Source organism: Pyxicephalus adspersus, chromosome 1 (genome assembly GCF_032062135.1).
Source record: "Pyxicephalus adspersus chromosome 1, UCB_Pads_2.0, whole genome shotgun sequence".
NCBI lineage: Eukaryota > Metazoa > Chordata > Amphibia > Anura > Pyxicephalidae > Pyxicephalus > Pyxicephalus adspersus.
The window spans coordinates 157,288,054-157,310,778 of record NC_092858.1 but is presented as its reverse complement, the minus strand read 5'-3'; the positions used below and the strand labels follow the sequence as shown (position 1 = coordinate 157,310,778).

Below are 22,725 nucleotides of genomic sequence, written 5' to 3'. Positions count from 1 at the left end.
TATATCTTGTTGAATTGCAAATAATTCTAGATTGACTTTTTGGGGTGCTATAATGCAATACATTGAACATTTACCAAACATTTACTGCACTGTTTATTCAATCACTGTAGTTTAAAATATTTGCCTTAGGAAGATTCCAGAAACAGTCTCGAAGTGTTATCTGTGAGAAATGATTAGCATTGTGGGCTCCTAAAATTAAATGGATTCCAATTAAATATACCTAGAGAAAGTCAGATAGATCAACAGAAACAAAAAACATTATATTTACATTCACAAGCTTTCTGGAAAATTGAAATTTCCTTCTTTTATTCTATATAATATCCTTACTATATAATGATTATTTATTTATTTATTTATTTATGCTGTTTGGTAATATTACATCCTGAAGAAGGAATTTAAACATTCCCAAAAGCTCATATGTCAATAAAAGGTAATAGCTGCCACAACTATCCTTCTTCTCCCCACTATGTCTATGTCTATGTCTAACAGGGTACCATATAAAGTGTCAATGCACTGAAGAAGCAGACTAAAATTTGTGTAATGCGTTGGGCCACTCATACCTACCCTCAAGTAGATCTGTGAGTTTATGTGAAGCATAGGTAGTAGCGGGGGGATGGGATGGTGTGGGTCTCCTTCTCTCACCTAACTGTACATAGAGTCCTTCCTACCCCACCATCTCTCATTTTCACCTCTTTTGAAGTCCACTTTGTTCATCTTTTTAACCCCTTACCCCTCATTGTTGCTGTTGTCTACCGCCCCCTGCCCCAGCATCTCAATTTTTGGATAACTTTGCATCCTGGCTCCCACACATTCTTTCCCTCAAATTCAAGCTCCCGTGCTTTGCCTTCAAATCCCTCCACAGTTTTTGTCCCACATACATTTCTGACCGGGTAAAAAAGTACTCCCCCAGCCACTCTCTCCGCTCCCCCAATGACCTACTAATGACTTCCTCAATCATAACCACTTTACAGGCAGGGATACAAGACTTCTCTAGAGCTACCCAAATCTCTGGAATGATCTTCCTCGTCCTATTTGGCTTGCTCCTACTTTCTGCACATTTAAAAGAGCGCTCAAAAACCATTTTTTTCAAACTTGCCTACCCATCTTCTGTCCTTTGAAACCATCACTACTTCCCACCATTACATATCTCCAATCCTATTGGGTGTAAATTCCCCCACCTGCTAGACTGTAAGCTCTTCTGGGCAGGGTCCTCTCCTCCTATATAACTGTCTGTATTAGTCTGTCATTTGCAAACCCCTATTTAATGTACAGTGCTACGTAATATGTGGGCACTATATATAAATCCTCTTTGTTAATATTAATAATAATAATAATAATAATAACTTGTCTAGTGGCCTTTATACCCCCCCCCCCCTTGTTTTTTATGTATAGTATTGTGGTTTTAATGTTTGATCATAAAATTGTGGTTTCTTTTAAATAATTCTATACTTCTTCCTTTGCATCAGGGTACCATATACCACTACTAGCAACCTAGAGAGTAACATGCACACCATGTTTTTATTTCTAGATAGTGGCATTGAATTCTTTTTATTCCTAAATGATATTAGGCTGTTGTAAAGCTTTGTTGATTTCCTCCATTCTATCATGCGCAAGAAAAAATCCATTTTTTTATTTGGGTATTCTTTACAAAGTGAATTTTCAACTGATTCACTGTCCTAAGTGACTTAACATAGAATAATAATGTACTTCGCTAAGTGAACAGCATAAACTCCTTTAGTAACTCACCCCCAAAGTATACTGACAGAAGCAGAACATGGAAGCATTACCATTGAATATGGAGATGAATTATACAATAAGATCTGCTTTAAATTTTCATGGTTTGCTCAAAATTGTTGAGTTGAAATCTACATGCAGATATTGCTCACCTAATGACCAAGTTCCAGACCTGGATCGAGAAATGAACAAGAGGATCTTTTTACAGGTCAGAGGAAGGAAATCACAGCACTGAGGTAGAGGCACCCCATAGTGTACTTGTTATGGAGCCAGTCATAAACCATCAGTATGCAGTAATATCTGTATTTTCTCATTAGTGTCCCGTTAATACTCATTCCACTGCCCTTTTACAGGATGGACTTGTAGGGTTATGTTTTACCTTCCTCTAAATGAGCATTTTGTAATGGAAATATGTCCATGTTATTTTGTTTTCTATACTATTCTTTACATTATGTATAGAGACTGCTAAAATCATGATGATCTTAGCAAAGGCAGCATTTCCAAAGCATAAAGAAAATAACATTGAAAATGTGCTGTAAAATTACCATAGTATATAATTTATTATTTCTCTTAAAAGCTTTGTCGCATATCGACACTTATTTATTTTTTTATATGATGCTTCAAAAAAGAATTTTATTTGCATCTGATGTGTAAAATATAGTTAAATGTACGAGTTGTTTTATGCCTAAGCTGAGCTGCATCCAGATAATCACAGCCCTTTAGGGAAATCATTCTTTTGCTAAGAGTCACTTTTTTAGCTCTTTTCTGGAAAAAGAGTAGATGATGCTATTTAATTGTATATGTAAAAATGTATCAAGTACAATGTTAAAACCCATTTTCAGCGTAGAAAAGTCATTGAAATAAGACAAGAAAATTGCTAAATGTATACACCAGATAGTCATTTTACTGCAGTGTGAGCATGATGGTAGGATTTGCTGGAAGTAAGTACATTCATGTAAGATCATTTTTCATTTTATCAACCTATCATCTCTCAGCAAGAAGGAGGGCTTGTTTTGCTACATATTTTACTGCTTTTCCTACTGTTCTTGCAAGCCTGTTAGGTGTTCTTAGTGAAAATGTGTTTGCACCTAACAGTTTATTTTAACCCTACTTGGAACAAATGTGTAATTCTTTTTTACCAAATGAACATTTGTATATAATTGTAAGTAGGGAATTTGATAGATGTGGCTCCTGGATACCATGTGATCAGTCATACAGTATGCACTTTAGTAGGACACTTGGGTCTTGTATTATCTTCTTGGTTTTAAATTTTTATAAAACGTATCCTCACCATATAAACAATAAATTATTATTGTCTGGGAATACATAAGGCTAAATCGAGGCAGCTCTAAAACACAATGTAATCCAGTAAAAAATTAATTACAAAGTCTATTTTACATTTGCATAAAAGGTATTTTATGTAAAAGTAAAAATGTGCATATGGATTTTGGTTACGTCCAAAAGCAGTTCCAAATCAAATCCAAATCCATCCAAGGACATGTCACTGACTCTCCTCCAATTTTGCATTAAGCAGAAAGAATTCACAGGACATTGCAGGTTCCATTTCATGGCTTGCTGTATTATTTTTAAATAAGCCCTGCCCAGATATGCTATTTACAGTATTCTCTTTAGAAATGTTTTTTAAGCTGGGTGGGAGAAAGTTGTAGTGGGGTAGCTGCCCCTGTATTGTGACTCTTCAGTGCCCAGCCAAAAACAGCTGGGTAGTTGCTGAAAATGACGGGTGGTGCACCTAAAAGGGACTGGGGAAAACACTGCTTTATGACCTTTTATAAAAAATAAAAGTGTGAAATATGTAAAATAAAAGTGTGAAAGTTGCATTTCATATACAGGACACATGCAAGGCAATGTAAAGAAAACACTCATTATGAATAGCAGTCAACATTTGAGATAAAAATATTACGATATATGATATATATGGTCCAGGTAAGCCAAAGTCCTGATAATTTAGGTTTCAATTTTTAAAAAGTACTACTTTTATAGGCATTTGCATACACTTGTTTGCAATTGCCTGAAAAATAGCAGTGACGGCCTGTTACCAATCCTGGGCACCTAGTGTTTGACCATTGGCACGGGGGGTGGTGAACAACACAGTCAAATAACACTAGTCTGAATTTAGCCTTAGCATAGCGGTCCAGCTTTGTGCAAAGAACAAAGTGCTGAAATCAACAGCAATGAATCTAATTTGCTTTTATATATATATATATATATATATTTTTTTTTTGGGGTAGATACCTGTAAACTTGTGATAATTTAGGGCCCCTTAATGCTTACCACACTTGTTGCATGGTGTGTTTTAAAAGTAAACTGGTAATTGCATCTTTTTTACAATTTTTCCTGGAGAAGCTTAACCTGTTCTATTCATTTTAAAATACTGTTTTTTACTTCATCACCTTAGCATGTCATATACTATTTCGGTATGGTCATTATGTGTGGTTTAAGGTCCCCTTATATCAGTTCATCTCACATAAAAATTTTAAAAGTTGCAAACAACCATGACAAAAGTTAAGTAAACTTATAGCAAGCACTACAAATCTTTGTGGTGGGTTAAACAGGAACTATTATATTCCTTTCACTGGTCATCTCAAATTTTGCTATAACTTTTCATATTAAATTACTAATTTAAAGTGTAAAAAAATTACAGTAATAAACAAGAATGAGATATTCTCTGTAGTAACACGAGTTTCTCATCAATAAAAGGAAATTCCCACGCAAACCTAAGCGGAACTTCATTACAATTTATTGTAAGGTTAATCACTGAACAGAGACCTTTATGTAAAATTACTGTGTAATTATCTGGAAACAATTCATGGTAAAATGAATAAAGAAAACACGGGAGCACCAGGGAGGTACTTGAGAACAGTTTTAATAAATAATGTGACAAAAAAATTATGTTTTGGATTATCTGATCCTCAGTATGCAAAATTATGGCTAAAAATAAGATGTTTTCTTAAATGAACAATAAAAACAATAATCAAATGTTTTGTTCCCTTAGAATTCTCAATCTTTCAAAATGTTTTTCTGGTTTAAAATATTTTTTTTTTTATTAAAAGAAAGTATTTAACTTCTGGTTCTTTAAGACCTTAAGGCCGCCATGTAAAAAAAAACAAAACACAAAAAAAAGTTTATGCTTTAGCACCATTGGCAACTTAAGGTACACAATATAAACCAGATACAACATTTATGGAGAGAAAACATCATGTAGTTTATTTATAGCAAAAAAGGTACTATTTGGAGTTTGTCAAAATGATTCAAATAGTTGAGAAATTGGTTCATTTCCATTTCATTTTATTCAGTTTTTACTGCATTTTATACCATGAAAAACTGACTTGAAATTTTATTTATACCATAGTAGCAAGAATGAGGACACGGCTGCCCATTTTCAATATGGACATTTTTAGCCTGAATGTAAAATACAAAAATATGATGTAAAGCTATCCTCGCAGCTTGATAAAGATGCAATATAAAAAAATAATTTTTGAAAAGAAAATTTACAAAGATTTTCACCGAATGTACATTTTTTATGTGTAATTAAGGAGCTGTGGAATCAAAACAAAACCCTTTATTTGGGTTTCTTATATTTGTTCAAATTGTTACTTGATGGAAAATACATTAGGAAAAGAAACAGTGTTCTTATTTCTCATAACATTTTTAATGTCTTTTTAGACAAAAACTAAATGCAGCTCATTTTCATTTTTTTAGTACCTTAATGCATAAAAAGATTTTTTTACTTTCTGTCAGGTTCCTTACTATGGTATAAATAAATATTAGATGTGCAGTAACTATTTTTTGTCACTACTGAATGACCCCAGATTTCTAGTGGCGAAAAACTAGAAATTATTCTTCCCAGAGATACATTTTAAGTCAGCAGTGATAAAACACAGTCTTGACACAACTTAATCATGGAGATATAGACATAACCAATTGTATTTTACCAACAGTTAACTTTTCAAACAGTCTGACAATAAATTCAGCATTAAAGAAATGCATAAAAATAATAATAATAACAATAATGATTTTTCAACAAGACAAAAAAGGTTAATAGTTGCAATGGTTTAAAAATAAAGTTTAGTGATTGTGCTTTTAAAACCAACAAAACAGTGCATTACAAAATAACCATATCAAATCAAATTTCCTGAAGTGGCACTTTTCTTTTCTCAGCGGGACTGACTCTGCAAAGAGGCGCCATTCGATAAATAACCAAAGAGGGTTAGCAGTTTTTTTTTACTTGATGTTTTATTACAAATGTTATACTTTTTGTTTTTTCTTCTTTTTTTCCTACAAATGTTGTTGAATGGAAAAATAAATGATTTTCTGTAAGATTTTATTTCTATGAATCCCAAGACCACCAGGCATTTGACTGGCTTGACTTCCGCATGATCAACAGGATGTAATACCAAAGATACTTTTAATGATGGACAATGAAGGAGACAAGTACCACAGAAATGTATGAAAAAGTACATATTTACAATGAAATCACCTCCGTACTGCTTTATAAAGTAGGGCAACGAAGGTCAATACTGCTGGACAGTAATTTCAGGACTACAATGAAAACATCCTGGGTTAAATGCATTTTCACTTAATGAAACCTTATGGTCAGTTGTGAAATTAATACACATTTGCAGATGGATTCTCATTGTTTAAGTGGTTGCTCTAGTCTATGGATAGACATGGGTGCTTTGGTGATTTGGAGGGAACGCTCTGCGCTACTTCCCAATGGAGTTTGATAGGCAAGAGTTGTTTTAAGAGAGCTTGGTGGGCAGAAAGCTTACAATTCCAGTCTTGGCACCTTCGGCTGTCTGTTTCTCTAAAGCAGCTGTCTTGGCACCAACACATTGAGACTTGATAACTGCCTTTCTGGCTGGAGTAGTAAGAAGGTGCTTGGATTAAATGCTGCTTTTGGGGTGCTGGGGAAAGCGTCAGGGTGGCCTTATACAAAGAGGGTGTAAACAAGTAAAGCGAAAAAGGTTCTCAGCTGCTATGTGTATAAAATGAATGAGCGCGTACAATCTGATTGCACTGAACAGTATCTCTGGCATAAGGTCTTTCATCTTGAGGCATTTTGAGGGATTTAATATCTGATGTAATCTCGAACATCTCCATCCTTAGCTTTCAACTTTCTGTTTCCTGTAAAACAAAATGACACAAGTGGTTTGAACACATATTTCTCTCCAACCAATTTTCTCTCTCAATTTTCCCCAAGTAGTTTTAATGCCCTTACAAAAACAACATAATATTTCAAACCCCAAAGATAGCCAATTCATTTTTACTAATGAAAGCAACCATGATACAAATCTATGTTTATAAAGTATGATTTATCGACTTCAGGCAAACGCATACAATAAATAAGAGCGGAGGCTGCATTTAAAATCAGGAAATTAAATTGCAACAGAGAAAATCATTTTTTTTATAAAGACGTGGAGAAGACTTCTTTTTTATGCACATTTTTAAACACAATGATTAAGCCTTATTGTTTTATTATTCCTTTCTTAAATGAGATACTTAAAACTGAGAAACAAAGTCGCTATGCATATTTGAAAGACCTAACAGAAAAAGTACAAAAGGAAGGAAAAAGAATGCCTAAAGGAAACCCATGCAAACATTGGAAGAAAATACAAAACTCCAAGTAGACAGTGTCTTGGCTGCAAACGCGGGTTTCTAGTGCTACAAAGCAAAAGTGCCACCCGAGGAACAGGATGTAGGAGAGAGTGGTTTTACAACTTGCCTTTGCCAGCTGAACCTGGTATTTGTATGTTCACCACAGGTTTCAAGGATCTCAAGTTCTGGAGCAAAAATCTACAGATATGTGCAAGGTCTCTGATTTCCTTTCATGTCTAAATGTCTAATAAATATTGTCATTCCAGATTTACCTCAATTTCATCTTCATCAACTGTTCGCTCATAAGACCCTAAAAGCTGCATCTCCGCTGCGTTTCTTCTTCCTGCTGGCTGATCTGTTCTTCTTCTGCCTCCTGAACCTCTCGAAGACATAGAGCTGGAGGAGCTAGGATCTCTTGGATTATGAGATGTGGGAAATGTCGGTTTACTATATGGCAAGATATCCTCTGTAAAAGACAACATATACTGATTAGTATCATAAGAAAATTAGGAACCAAATATGAACAATAAAAACAGAAACAGAACAATACACAGGAGGCTGGATTCACACCAATTGCATTACATGTATGTGTATGTGATGATATGCATTTAATGCACTTGAGCTGTTGCGTGTTGACACTCCTTTTTTTTTTTTTACATTTCACATTGTTTTTCTTAATATGCATTGCTATTTGGAAGCAGTATGTTCCATTTCACCCAATGCACACCAATATAACATAATGTATTGGGATGAACTAAGCCTATTGGAAACAATAGTTTTCACCTTATTGCATAGGGCTAACAAATCTTTTAGCCTTTATGGATAAAGCAAAGGCATACTTTACTCCTGCAGGTGCTTTTTACAGGAGATTGGATGAAAATAGCTCACCTGGTATTTGAGAGGCTTTTGTTGGCGTGCCATCTTTCTTTGCTAGTTTCCTTTGTTTCATTTTCCCATCAGCTTGTTGCTCCAGAGATTCCCACTTCTCTCCCGGATTTGTGCGGACTTCAGCTTGTTGTCTGCTATCCACTCCGTCCCTTCCTCTGTAGTTGGGGCCTTTTCTCTCTGACGGCCTGTCTAGTCTTTGCTCTGCAGACATATACTTTTGTGTCATGCCAGAACGTACATCGAGCAGTGCTCTGGATGGTCCAGTTGGTGATTTAATGGCAGGTGGTGGCAGTGGTGGAGGAGGCAAATCTAAACAAAAATAAATGATTTCATGTTAGACTAATTTATAAAGAAATGGCTGCATCTGTTTATACTTTATGAGCAACCAAAAGCTCATAGCAGTCATGCATTTTAAATACCTACCCACAATACTGTAGATTTGCCGGTTTTTACTGATAAGTAAGATGATATAAAATTGGGTGATACATTAATATTAATGAGCCATGTCATGTTACATTTAAGGCACATGCTTTAATTTAGCATCAGAATAAGTGCTAGGGGATAAATGTAGGTGTAAGGGTATGAATTCAGCATTGGGGATATTTGAGAGCTAAGAGGTTAGATTTAGTAAGTGTTATTGCAAGAAAAGTGTAGGAAGACTTTAGGATGTATTATCAGCACCAAAAGCCTCCTACCAAGGAATGCCAAAATCAAATGTAAAGTGTACAAAAAAAATAATAGAAAACAGAATTTAAATGTAATTTTCCTTTTATATTTGACTAAGGATATCCGGACTGACCGTGAAATTCTGTGACCTCTACAAATATACTCAGTCAGCAACCTTGAGTGTTTATATAGTGAAATCTAATATCCTTGTGCTTTGCCAGTCAAAAAATATTCAATTTTTGTAAATTATTATGGCCATTATCTCCATACAGTACATGTTTGTGAGGTACATTTATGTAGAACTAGAAGTGAACTCCATCACTAAAACTTCACAGAAGCCTGGTAATGCTAATGCAATTTTTATTACGTTTAAATATTCAGTTTTCATTACAATAATTCCCGAAGATGATTCCTATAAGGTGACATTCTTCTCCCATGTGTTCTTTTGCGTTGTCAACCTGTCATATGCACCCCATTGGTGACTACAAGTAGCCATATGTTGACACACATTTCACAGACATGGAACACCTTTGGCACTATCAGAAAGTTGGTCCAAAGCAGTAATGTGCTCCAGATGGTTTAAAAAGTGCATACAGAAGTGGCTAACAGGAGAAAACAGCAGGAATCAGGTGGAAGTGGGACCAAAAAATTGACTATTGTAGGGAAAAAAATGCAACTGCGAATGCAACACACCGTACACCATACAAACTTTATTTCATCAACTTTGTATCTCATCTACTTGAAATTGGCCTATTTTGCTACAATAATATATAATTCCAATCCATTACATGTAAATATGTACTATGGCAGCTTCCAAGCTTGTTGGAAACCTGCAGAGCTTTGATCGTTCTGCTGGAAGATATGTAACATTTTTCTTAGAAAACAGAGCAAAAAGTACTTGACACAGAAAGCAAAACAAGGAGTTGTTGCCTTATTTTGCCTTGCAATAAAGGCGCTTGTAATATCTAAATGAGCATTAAAATGACTAAAAACTGAATAAACTGGAAATAGCAGCGACTAATTTGACAGAAATTTGCTATTTATACTTACATTACAGGCTTACTAATTGAAGCGCTGACATTAGGAAGGAGCGGGAGACTATTTTAGACAATATGCTGAATAAGACACAACGTATATTGATCACATATATCAAATTTACTGCTTTAATGCAGGATGCATTCTAATGGCTACTAAGGCCAAGAAGCCTAATTCTGCATTATTCCCTTTCCCAATGAGGATGAAAATTCAATGAATTGTCATTTGTTTCACTTAATTTTTCCTTTTTTTATTGTATGCAAGTTGAGAGGCTCAATGTGCAAAGAAATAAAGAAAACAAGAAGAATAAAGGTAAACATAATGTTTTTTTATGAGAGTGTTAAATTTTCATAAGGTCATTAGGATTATCTATTCCACTATCAGCCTTTTGTAAAGGAGCATTAAATGCAGAGCTTGATTTGCTTTAGGACTTGTTCACACCAGCATGAATTTCCCTGTGTTCCAGCATAGGATAATCCTCTTCTTTTGAAAAATCAATATTAATTAATGGACCTTCCCTACATCTAATGCATTTCACTAATGTACATTAGAAGAATTGCGATGGCAGGATTTTGAACTATGGACTTTTACTATACGATGTACAGAAGCTTAAAAGGGGATCTTTACAATATGCTTAAAGCACAGCTGAAACTTTAAAACTGTCTATTTATGTATATGGTACACATATACACTGTTTTGAAGCCTAGATGAATCACAATCCTAAATAATTATTTTTTTTTTTTTTTTTACAAATTAGTAATAAAATATTTTTCAGGTGCTTTAATGTTCTCCCTTCATCAGGGGGTCAAGTGTTGGTTTAAATGTAGTAATGGGTTTTTCATGGGATATAAAAGTTGCATAGTATAAGGACGCTAACTCGGGAGTTGGCCACTTTAAATGTGCTTCAACAGATGGCAATAGTCATCTTATGTAACTAAATATTTTCAATAATTACATATTTTTAATATCTCAAATACATCCTAAATAACTCATAAAATGCATTTGTTAACCTCCATAGTTATTTATTTATTACCTTGTAACTAGCTACACCGATTGCAATAACCTCCTAACATCAGATAATCCTGAAACATCTCAGTTTGCTGACAGGCAGAGTCTGCTGAGGAGCCATCCTGTCCAGGTACACTGTCATGTTTCTGTTAAATGTCCTCTAATCTCAGATATAGGCTCCTGAGCATATACTCAAGGCAAAGAACAGATAATAAAGGCAGACCACTCATTCCAAAATTGCTTGTTCTCTTCCTGCTGTGTGCTTTGTCATTTTTTCCTATCAAGTACCTGCTATTCACGGGCAGGCCAAAAAAAAAACTGTGAAACCCTTGTGTAGCCATTGATAAGAATCTATAATATTAAGCTTTCATATGATAATGGAAAATGATGCCCCTCTTTGAAAAATTGCTGACTGGTAATGAAATTCCTAATCAGATTGCTGTTGCTAAGAAGCGGGAGGCGGCAAGGCAAGAGATGCAGGAGACGAGCGTCCCCTTCAACAAATTTACTAAGCCTGACAAGATGACAAAAAATAGGAAAACGTACAGAACATAAATTTCCAGCATGGCTTGCGAGATGTTTTCCTTTGAAAAGCAGAAGAGGAAGGAATGTAGCAGTTTAATAAAAAAAAAAAAAAAAAAGTGCTCCACCTGAGGCGTTTTCATTAAGGGCTTTTCTCTTCAAACATAATACCGCTCGTATTTTCCTCGCAGAATTCTTTGGAAAACAAGAATTACCTTTTCAGCAGAGATCAATATTGTGTGTAAAGACATGGAGAGAGATGATTAGGAGCCTTCATGCCTATTTTCTCAAAATTTTCTTGATGTAAGACATGTAGTGGCTTCACAGCAGGGGTAGTGGAGGTGCCAACTGATTTTTAGAAGACACAACCCTAATTATAAAACATTTGTCTCTTTACCCCTAAAGACACCCGCTAAAATTAAACCTAAAAAATTCTTATTCAAAGCCAAACTGCAAATACTGTACTTAAATACACCAACCTAAAACATATACAAAGGCTGTTTTACCTCCCTCTGCTTGGCGACTGGTCATTTAAAGAACAGCCAAAGAATGCTGAGGTGTCAGTGCATTTTTCCAAGCCTCTTTCTATATTTAGGATTTGCAAGAGAATGGCTCATGCATCATGCACTTCCACATGCGGCATAAAAAATTGTAATCAATCTATGAATTTGTGAATCCAAAGTATTCTCGTAGTTTTTCTTCTCAATTCACACTGCAGGCAACACAAGGCTAGATTTAGTTACCCAACATTCTATGGTGAGCTAAAATTGTTCACGGGCACTGCAGCCAGCACTACCGCTAAATAAAAAGCTGTTTCTTTACTTCTTATTGGCACAAACCACATTTTTGCCTGACCCAATACACAATATATCCAACTTATGCCACCAATACCCACTCATGATGTGCAGCTGACAGTCAGGCCCTAGCTAAGCAGCTGGGTTAAGCACCTAGTGCTCAAAAAAATTCAGTTCTTTGTCCAGTAATAATTAAAAAGCCTTTCAGCTAAAGTTACAATACGTTTCCCTTTTGACTGTGGACACAACTATCTACAGCATTTTTGACATACATTTTTTTTTTTAAATAGCTCATACAGCTTAGAGTATTGACCCATATGTCAATCGCTCCAAGAGAACACATACCCAAACAAGTAAATGTTTGTGACTGTAAAAACTTGTGCTAGGAATTACACTGTAACCTTCAATCATAAAATGAATGCTGTTATTTTTCAAAAAAACATTAAGCCACAGAACTAATATTAAATGTTAGGACAATCATTAAAATTTTATTTATTTTTTTCTTTTTTTAATATGCAGCTGTAACACTGCCATACCGGTAGAAAATACAAATGAGCAACCCCCTAGTTTTCTGCAGGGAGTCTGTAATGGGTGTCTTTTTTCTGCACAGATTATGTGCAGCACAAAGATGATGTCACCTCTATTTGATAAGTACTATGTACTATCTGGGTTAGGAGTGGTGGAGTAGATTTTTATAATTTGCGGCTATTAAGAAACATATTTGTATAAAAGTTTTTGTGTTTAGGGTTCAACTGTAAATCTTAAGCTTTTCTTCAGAAATAGAAACAATGAAACATTTAAATAATACAGTAGGTATATATATTGGATCAAAATATCTAAAGACTAGCATTCTAATGCATTGGTGTACACTTGAATAATTCAATGTAAATGTATAATAAAGAATGACTTTCATTCAGCTTTTGGACTAGACTTGGTGCCACAGAACTGTGTACAACCAATCAGTAAAACACTGTGCAGTGCAATGGGCTACAGTAATCAGCTTATCTCTAGCGATAAAGGTTTCAATAAGCTGCAGTTTTTTTTCAGCATTTTCAAATGTCGTGCACCAGTCTTTCTATTTAAATGTGCCATTTCTGCTGTTTGGCTATAAATATTTCATCAACTTGTATGGAGATTTAAATCTCAGCGAGCGACCATCGAATGAGTATAATATAAGAAAGCAGATAAGTCATGTTTATATAAAATGAAAACATTTAAAATAAAACATGAAACACAGACGAAGTATAATAGCCTGCCAGTGAACAATTGTTTTTCGATATTAGTTTTACAGGGTTAGTCCACCAAACACTGATATTTTACCGTGTATCAGCTTTCAGAACCTGCTGATAAAGATAAATCACTTACTCTTGGAGAATCTAGTAGTTAGATCTCTGAATCATTGCTCTGTTTTTGTCTTATCTTCTTTATAATCTTTCTAAAGAATATTCTGCTTTCTTTATATTACCAAGAATGCAGAAAAACTCCAAGATTTAAAATTGTGTTTTTTCCTCACTTCCGATACCAATGACAATGGTCACTAGTTTAAACAGAGAGGGTGAATGGTCCCAGTAGGCACACAGGTAGCAATGAAGGTTTCACTGTTCCCAACCTTATCGAACACTAAAATAGTATTGTCTAAATATAAACTTTGGGGTCATGTTGATCCTCTGTTACAGAGAGAATCAGCAACTGCATTTTAAAAATATCTAGCTTTAGGGGCCTTCCTTGACTCGCAGCATTTGCAGTCATGTGTAATTAAATGAAAAGCCCAGCAGGAAGAGTGACACCCCCTTTAATAGCCACAGTCATCACAGCAAATAGATCTCACTGTGAATTTAAGTGCAGAGGTTCTCCAAATTGTTCTTGGGGGAACTTACCACTTGCAAAGATATTTCTGCATGGCTAATGGATGATTTTCAAATAATTGGTTTTAAATCTAAATCAATAAAACGGGAATTCAGTGTCAGCAAGTTAAGTGTATTGATTGCCGATAAAAGCGCTTTGGATATTACTGCAGTTCGCATCACTTGTCTATCATGTGCAAAATGAAAATAATTCATCATTATGCAGTCAATGAATTGATTTTATATAACATATACTTTCCAAGGCAAGCCTTCATTGTTGGTAATGGGTTAATTACTTCCATTAGTGAACACACACATAATGAAACAGGCTATCCCTAAATTCATTCCATTGTGTGCATTCCATGTCAAATAGGGATAATTATAAAGACTTGCAAAAGGAAGGAAGGTATATTTTTATAGTATCACCTATGATGCAATCTGCCAGTAGGTGTATATTCTGCAAGCAAGGTCAGTTATAAAATAACTCACACAGAATCACACAGAAGTAATACTTAAACACAAATATATGTATATATGTGAGACGGAGTTGTGTTTAGCATTCACATTACAGGTTTTATATTGTAGCCTGTACTAAGAAATAAAAGTTGGGATTTGATTGGTAGCTACAAGTCACCATCTTGCTTCTATCAGTCCTAATGACTTTTAGGCCCACCAAGATTTACATTAAACCTTTGTTCATCCTATCCATGGATTGCTAGCAACCATTTCCACCTTTGAAATACTCAATCCTTCTTTAATATGTTCCTTAGTACTAAAGGAGAATGTTGGGGTTAGTAGTAGGGAGAAGGGTGAGATTAGAAATGGCAGGAAGTGGTGAATCTGTGCTAATGTTTTGGTTGGCAAAATGTTATCAAAACTTCTGAAGTGTATTCCAGTGTTTTGCAAATCAGACCAAAAACTCAAAAAAGCATGGTTTTCATCACCTTCATTTACAAAATAAATAGAAATCACTGTGGACAGTGAATAAAATAAAAGTATGTTTGCTTAAAACCTGCTAAAGTTAGAAAACCCAATTCTGTTTTAAGAGAATGCAAAATGACATTCTACATTGATAGCTCGACAAGATTCATTAGCACAATAAAATCTGCTAAAACGCATTAAAAATAAATTAGACTTCCAAAAATGTGAAACTTGGAAAAAAATTGGAAAGACGAGCTTCACGCCATATGCATTGAAATGAACTGTAATAAAAGCCTAATTGTGTTGTATTTAAATGAGTCTCACCATCTGTGTAGACGTCTTTTCGGAGATGTCCTTGTTGGTGTTTCTGTTTTTTGGCCGGTCGACTTTTCTGTATAACTGCAGTGCTCATGTTACTATCTGTAGACACGGGACTTGTGGGTCTCTGACAGTGAGCTGGATGGAAATGTCTACGACCTGAGAAAGCAGAATGCTAGATGGTAAACATAAAATGCTTCACCTTTTTGTACAGTTGCAATAACTTTATTTTTAAGCATCTCTTTGCAGCGATGTGAAATGCCCCCAGTAATTCACAAATAGAACTCTGGAATCAGCAGGGAGATTAAACTTAAAACACTGCAGTACTCTGGTGCGTCATATCCTGTGGAGAGACTGCTGCCTTTGTTGGAGTTGATTTCTAGACAAAACAGATGAGAAATTCTAAAATAAATCATTGATTTCCATCTATTAAAGATGGAAGTTGAGAAATATTTTAAGACTATCTCTCCCCATGCAAGTCTATATGAATGCAAAAAAAAAAGCTATGCAGGTCAAATGTAGGTCAACTATGCCTGCAATGAACCTAATGATGTTGGAACCATTAAAGGCAAGATTTAGGCCTATAAATGCAAGTTTAAGATGACATATCATTCATATAAAAATGTAAATATTTGTAAAAAAAAAAACAAAAAACACAAACACACCTCCTACTGCTTCTTGCATTTGGTGTCTTGCTACTTTTAGTCCAGCATATTCTGCAGCAGCTGCCACAGCCTGTGCAAAGTCAGCATCTGTAAAAAATGAACCGTCAGATGAACTGACGCTAGATCGTCCACTGGAGACATTGTCTTCTTCCGAGGCAGAGCCCCATCCATTGATCATAGAACCAGTAACAGAGCTTTCTAAGTCTCCAATGCTGGAAGCAGGAGTCTGCTCCAAGCCACGTAAGAGAAGTCTGCGGGTTTGGATCTTGGTTTCCATTTCCATGTCATCTCCTTCTTCTTCTGGGACATCTGTATCCATGTCGGACACTATCGGCCCAGAAATGTACCCATAAGTATGAGGTGGCGATATGGGCCTTGGTGGTGGGGGTGGGCTTATTTGATGCCGTCTGCATGAAATAAAATAATACAAAGCTATGTTTTAGTGAATGTTTTTAGGTTTATGTTGATACATGAGACTAAATTCACAAAACTACAACTAGGGTCTTGAGGTCTGAATATTAGATCAAAAATACAACAGCTCAGCATTGGTAATAGAAATTCAAAAAATGACCCAAATCTTCACAATTATTGTTAAAAAGGTTTCCTATGATGGCAGTACATATACACCAAATAGTATGTTTATTTCATTCTAATAGTGAGATACAGCAGTAACTAGGCTGAAAGGTATATACTATTTTCTATCAGGAAAATAACTTTACTTTTTAGCTATAGGGAAGACTGCAGCTGGATACAGCAACAGAACATTGATTTGAAATACAAAAATGTTTTGTATATTTATCATTAGGTTTTGTGTTTTGTCTTATACTACCCTTTACCCTTTATCTAATCAATTTATACCTGTTTTATGCAAAAGCATATTTGATTACCCTTTTAATACCATCAGCCTTTATCAACTTTTTTACCCCTAGGGAACCCTTGATATATATTTTAGATCTCAATAACATCTAATACAAACAGTTTTTGGGGTGTTAATGCAAAAAAATTCTTAATAAATTGGTTAAATTGGAAATAATGCCCCCCTATGGTGGCTACAATACCATTAAAAACACATAAAGATACTAATAGCTGTATACAGCTGGCTCTGTCAAGTAGCATTGGCTTCAGAACTATTAGGGCATCTTTAAAGGAGGTCAGTTATATTTAAAGGGACCCTAGGTACACCCTGGGGTTCCACAGAACTGTAGTTAAGAATAGCTGCTGTATATACTTTATCTAGTACCATATGCATTTAAAGAGAGTTACCAAAAGTCAATCATGACAATGTCTATTTGTTATATTCTGTTACAACAGTAAGAAAGCAAAGAACATGAGCCTGATTTATTAATGTTCTCCAGGACTGGAGATAATACAATTTGATGATCTGTGAACCTGGGTGATCCAAAAAACCTGGAATATATCTAGTACAGGAAAAACCTTTGCTAACAAATAGCAAAAGACTTTTAAGAAATCGATTCTGGATCACCCAGGTTTACTCTTAGAAAGTATACTATCTCTGGCCTTGGAGAGCTTTAATAAATCAGGCCATATGTGAACCTCTGAAAAAGCTTCAACTTAAAATAAAATAATAAAAAAAAGTAAGAAAATACAGTAAAATTCTAATGGTACATTAGGTTTTATCCTTACAAAACTTTAAAACAAAATTAATCAAGGTGAAGAAATAGACTTACTAATAAGAGACTTGGCAAGGAATGCTATAATTTAATAAAGTATTATAATGCACATTTTCATTCTCAACGTGTATGCAAAGGACTGTAAATGACACTGTTATTTTTGGCACACTTGGAAGTCTTTCACAGTTCCCACGCACTAAATGTTCTCAGGTGCTTATAGCAGTTCCCAAGTGAATCACTGCATTCACACTAATACTGTGTTGGCACCAATGTGAAGTTTAACGGACTTCCAGCTCTGATAGCAGACATACATGTCACATATCTACTGCTGTACTATAGAAATTTTTTTTTAAAGATACAGCAACAAAGACAGTATATTCCTATCATTGCTCCACAAATGGACATTAGGATTTAGGACAGACTTAGTTAACAAAGTGGTACATGGCTATGCACTAAGTCCTAAGTCCAAAGACAAAAAAAAGCTTCTAATGACTACAATGGGAGAACCCTGCAGCCACTCTCTGCTGGTGGAATCCTCTGCTAGGAAGTCTTACCATGTAATAAATGTAATTTATTTTAAAGCACATTAAGGAGCCTACCCTATACAATCGCTACAAAAAAAAAGTAAGGCTATGAAAATGAAGGCTGCTAATACAATGTTTATCTGACGCCATATCTATATCTGTGACTTCAATTGATCTTTAGAAGACTCACACTGTATAACCTTTGAAATAAAAAACTAATGCATCATTCTGCAGTTTAACAAGGTCAGAATCATAAAATGAAATTTCAGTGTAATAAAGGCTAACTTTGGTAGATTTGTACTGCTGCACTCTACTGCTCAAGGTTATTAAAATAAATTACCAGTTACTTCTGGCTGTTGTCTGCTTTACACTCTCGAATAGACTGATAATATAAAGTAAAGCATTAACATTAAGCAAGTTATAACTTATGATGCTATGGCCTTAATGCAGCTGACCCCCTTTCTAATGTTTCACAGCTCATTGGGTGGACAACTGAAGCAGTATGTTTTGTGCATTTATTCTAAAGGTTTAGACAACTACACACCTCACTAATCATCTGATAACCTTAGACTAAGTGCAGTAAATTTTCTAGGTCACTTTGGTGAATGACTTCTATTGCTTTTGAAGTCAAAGAAATGGTTGGAAGGGACAGAATGATGATTACAAATAAACAAGTAAAATGTTTTTGTATCTTTATAGTTTCTTACACTTATTAACAACATATTTATCCCTAAGTATTTTATAGGGGATTTTTATATTGTTGGAATGTGGACTAGCCAATCATTTTCTTATTAAGCTTCCATCTTAACTAGTTGTTGTCAAGATGTATCATCTGCTGGCTTCTTACATTTTGGCAAATGAATAAAGAACAGTGGTAATATGTAGATACAAACGAGTGAGACATCAGGTTTGATTTAATAAAGCTGTCCAAGGCTGGAGAGGATACTCTTTCATGAGTTAACCTTGGTTATCCAGCAAACCTGGAATGGATCTGGTGCAGGATTGAAAACATTTGCTAACAAATAGCAGACTTTTAAGAAATCCATTCCAGGTTTGCTGGATCTCCCAGCTTTAATGATGAAAGTGTATCAGCCTTTTTAAATACTTTACTTTTTTAATGTGAACCGTGTTTTTAAGTCAATAAGAATTTAAAACAACCTAATGTATTGTAGAAGGAGCTCATATGCAGGCCAAAAGCACTTGTAAAGGAACTCTGATGGAATTAAGAGAACCTGAAGCTTAACTTTAATCCAGGCTGATTGTGTGATGGTTTTGCCCAATTCAAATTTGGATGAAGTTGTATTTTCTTCAGACCCAACTATGCATTTTACAAGGTAAGAATGTGATATTGAAAATTTTGAACAAAAAAAATGTGGAAAATGAAATAAATGAGAGCAGTGGCTATTTCCAGAGAGGCACACAGAATATTACCTTCTCTCAAGGTGATGCTGAGCAAGACCTAAATCTTCTTGGCAGTCTTGAAGCATTGGCTGAAGCTCATCCTGTGGGGATGGAGTGAGTGTGGCAGTAGATTGGTGGCTGTAGGACACGGCAGCTGGTGAAGAAGCAGCCCCTCTTATTGGTGGTGTAGGACCTCTCTCATCTTCTTCTTCTAACTCATCTTGCTGGAGATACATTCTTGTTGGTGGCATGGGACATGGTAATTCTCTCTCATAGCTTGAAATATATTACAAAAGATTTATTTTAGATTTAGCATAAATGTTTTATCTATAATAGGCAAAATATATCATATTATTGTAATTCTCTTTGTAATGTAATATAAGATGTTTGTGAGAACAGGAAGCATTACTGGAAAATTTATGAAGCTATTTCAGACATTTTTCTTCCTAGTTATGATCTATCTGACAATCTTTCTCTGCTGCACAATTAAAGAGAGTGACTTGACCCCCACTGAGAAATATCTTAGGAATTAGCAGCATCATTTAAGTTTAAAGAATACATGCCATGAGAGAAATATGTGGGCTGCCCATGGTTCCTTCTAAAAATGTTGCTTGGCTGGTTCTATTTGGTTTCAATAATTTCAAGCCATGGGTAAACCACTGTCAATTTGCATTTCATCTAATACATCAAGCTAATTTATCAACCAATCTTGTCTCACAGAGAGAAGCAGTTGTGAAGGGAAGCAAAACATTATTTGCCCTCAGTGTATATTAATAACAGTGATTATCTATATTGTAATGATTAGGTCCATAGATTATTAGTTGCATCCAATGTTAACATTCTTTTCAAATTATTTAAAGAAAACGTCCCTCAACCCCATTATTTTGTTCCCCGAGGAGTATGGATACCCCTAAATAAAATCCCATGATTGATACAGATATGCGTTCTTACCTTTCATCAGCACTCAGAGGATACTCCTCACCGCCCCCATGTGGTGGTGGATGTGCTGGTGGTGGTGGTAGCAGATCAGCCCAGTTCATTCCAGCTTGTTTGGACACTTTGGGTGCGCGCGTTCCTTTTTTATGACCTTGGCTCCCTGCAACAAAAAGGATACTAAGTAGTACACAGAACAAGTGGTGCCATCAAAATCTTTAAACTGTTACTCTAATACATTTATAAATCATTAGGCAAAATGATGAGAGATAAAAATAACCCAGCAACATATTTATTAGGTTAATAGCTAATAAATATATAAAATTATATAAAGTCACAAATGAATTTTACAAGCAACACCATTTAGAGTGATCTTCCTCTAGCTATTAATTGCATTATAGATTATCATCTAAAACAAATGAGCTGTAGACATATTTTCTCAAGTGCTTACTTTTACTATTTAATTGCTGCAGCCCAAAATACAATCTGATCTCGATATGATCTATTAACGTTTCACTGTTGCATTAAGTCATTGAGTATACATCATTTGTACTTGTCCAAAAAATTGTTTTAGGCAAAATGAAATTATTTTTTTTCACTTAAGAAAGCAGCGCCAGACAAGCATTTAATTGTTGCTGCAAACAGGAAATCTATCCAATGCTAAAGTAACAATTTTATTGCAGCGCTTAAAGAAAGTGCGCAGTAAAATAAGTAACAAGGTGAGTATCTACCTTACCACAGACTTATTGGCAGTGGTGGTGGAGGGGCACAAAACTGGATGGTACTTAAAGCACTTATAGTCCAGGCTAAGTCAAGGCTGTGTTTTTCTTTTTGAGATTGTAAAGGGATTTACCTAATGCACCATTGGTGTGGGAGCATGTGACTCTCTCCTTCACACCATGTGCTAGCGCTGGTGCATGCCAATTGCTCCCCTAGAAACAAGCGCTGTCACAGAGGGGTGTAAAAAGAGTCCTGTGCAATGTGTAATAAAGAAAGGGACAGTAAAAAAGACCACAGCATAGGAAGCAAGGAATTTTTTAATAGAATATTTTGGGCCTGCCTTATCAGATTAGTAACTAATTGTTTTCATTCTTACATCTCAAAAACTGAACTTGAAGAATGAAAGGTAATAGTTATCCCAGCTTTTCTCAACCTTTTTACTCCAGAGGAAATATGTTTTAGGTCCTATTAAAACCATAGTAGGTCAATAGAAACTAATGCATCTTACACTGGTAATCAGTTGAATAAATGTCTCCCTTAAAGATAGTAAAAGGAACTTGGTTGTCAGGCTACTGACTCTGCAAAGTGGTATAGGCTATGATCACATGGGGGATCAATCACCCAAAGCATCCTCTGGAAGAACCCTGGTTGAGCATAGCTGAGCTAATCTGTCTCTGTTGGTCAACACAGACAATAAAGGTTGCGGGCAATTCATATAACTAAACTTAAATACTCACAATTATGTACGTGAAGGCACACATCTACAACTAACTGAAAAATGCCTTTTAATGTTTTTACTGCACAATGTACAAATGAAAATCACTTCAGAAGACATTGTTTTTTTCCATGCATAACTTTTAAAACATCCAAACCAGTACCTGAAGTGCTGCTTCCTCGATCTGAGCTGTTGTATGATCCACCAGTATTCTGATCATGAGCCTGGTTGTAGGGAATAGTAGATGGCATAGTATCCGTGACCCGATAATCTAAAAAATACAAGCACATAACTTGTTAGCAACAGCATAACTTATATTTTTAAAAAATGCAATTTTAATTTAACTTTAGTAAAACTCCATCCACTAACTATATAGCTCATAAAAAAAAGAAATAAAATGTTAATTTGTTAAAACCTTAACTCGCAATTGCTATCTATACCCTGCAGCTATTCTGCTTACCATATGTACCGATTAAAATATGTAATTTGTGGTTTGCATGGTCACCATGAGGCATTCACTAATTGTGAAAAATCCTTGGACTATGGCCATGTGTGCAAATTATCTGTTCCTTATTCAAAGAATTTTAGCAAATTATGGTAATTTTCATGTGTATTCACAGTACACAGTTCACAGTGGTCTATACATTCTATTATTAACCAAATAGATGAGTGAAAGATTGATTGAAATAATTTGTTTTTTTAAGATTGATATATAAATAAATATGATATGGGCATTCACTGTACTTTTACAACCTTCATGCTGCTCTGAAAAAAATAGTAGATAAAGTGA

General features: G+C 35.1%; 1 protein-coding gene across 3 annotated transcripts in view; it reads right to left on the bottom strand.

Annotated features, from left to right (window-relative positions):
* Positions 1 to 4,602: 4,602 nt before the first annotated feature.
* Positions 4,603 to 22,725, bottom strand: part of ROBO1 (roundabout guidance receptor 1) — a 649,014-nt gene continuing 630,891 nt past the window's right edge. For all 3 annotated transcript variants that reach the window (XM_072431970.1, XM_072431971.1, XM_072431972.1), the window contains 8 exons: positions 22,099 to 22,206; positions 20,519 to 20,663; positions 19,598 to 19,843; positions 16,012 to 16,418; positions 15,353 to 15,505; positions 8,239 to 8,547; positions 7,623 to 7,816; positions 4,603 to 6,879 (listed from right to left, as the gene is read on the bottom strand). In XM_072431970.1, coding sequence (XP_072288071.1) covers positions 6,865 to 6,879; positions 7,623 to 7,816; positions 8,239 to 8,547; positions 15,353 to 15,505; positions 16,012 to 16,418; positions 19,598 to 19,843; positions 20,519 to 20,663; positions 22,099 to 22,206 — 1,577 coding nt within the window. In that variant the 3' untranslated portion in view covers positions 4,603 to 6,864. The remainder of the gene's footprint in view (positions 6,880 to 7,622; positions 7,817 to 8,238; positions 8,548 to 15,352; positions 15,506 to 16,011; positions 16,419 to 19,597; positions 19,844 to 20,518; positions 20,664 to 22,098; positions 22,207 to 22,725) is intronic.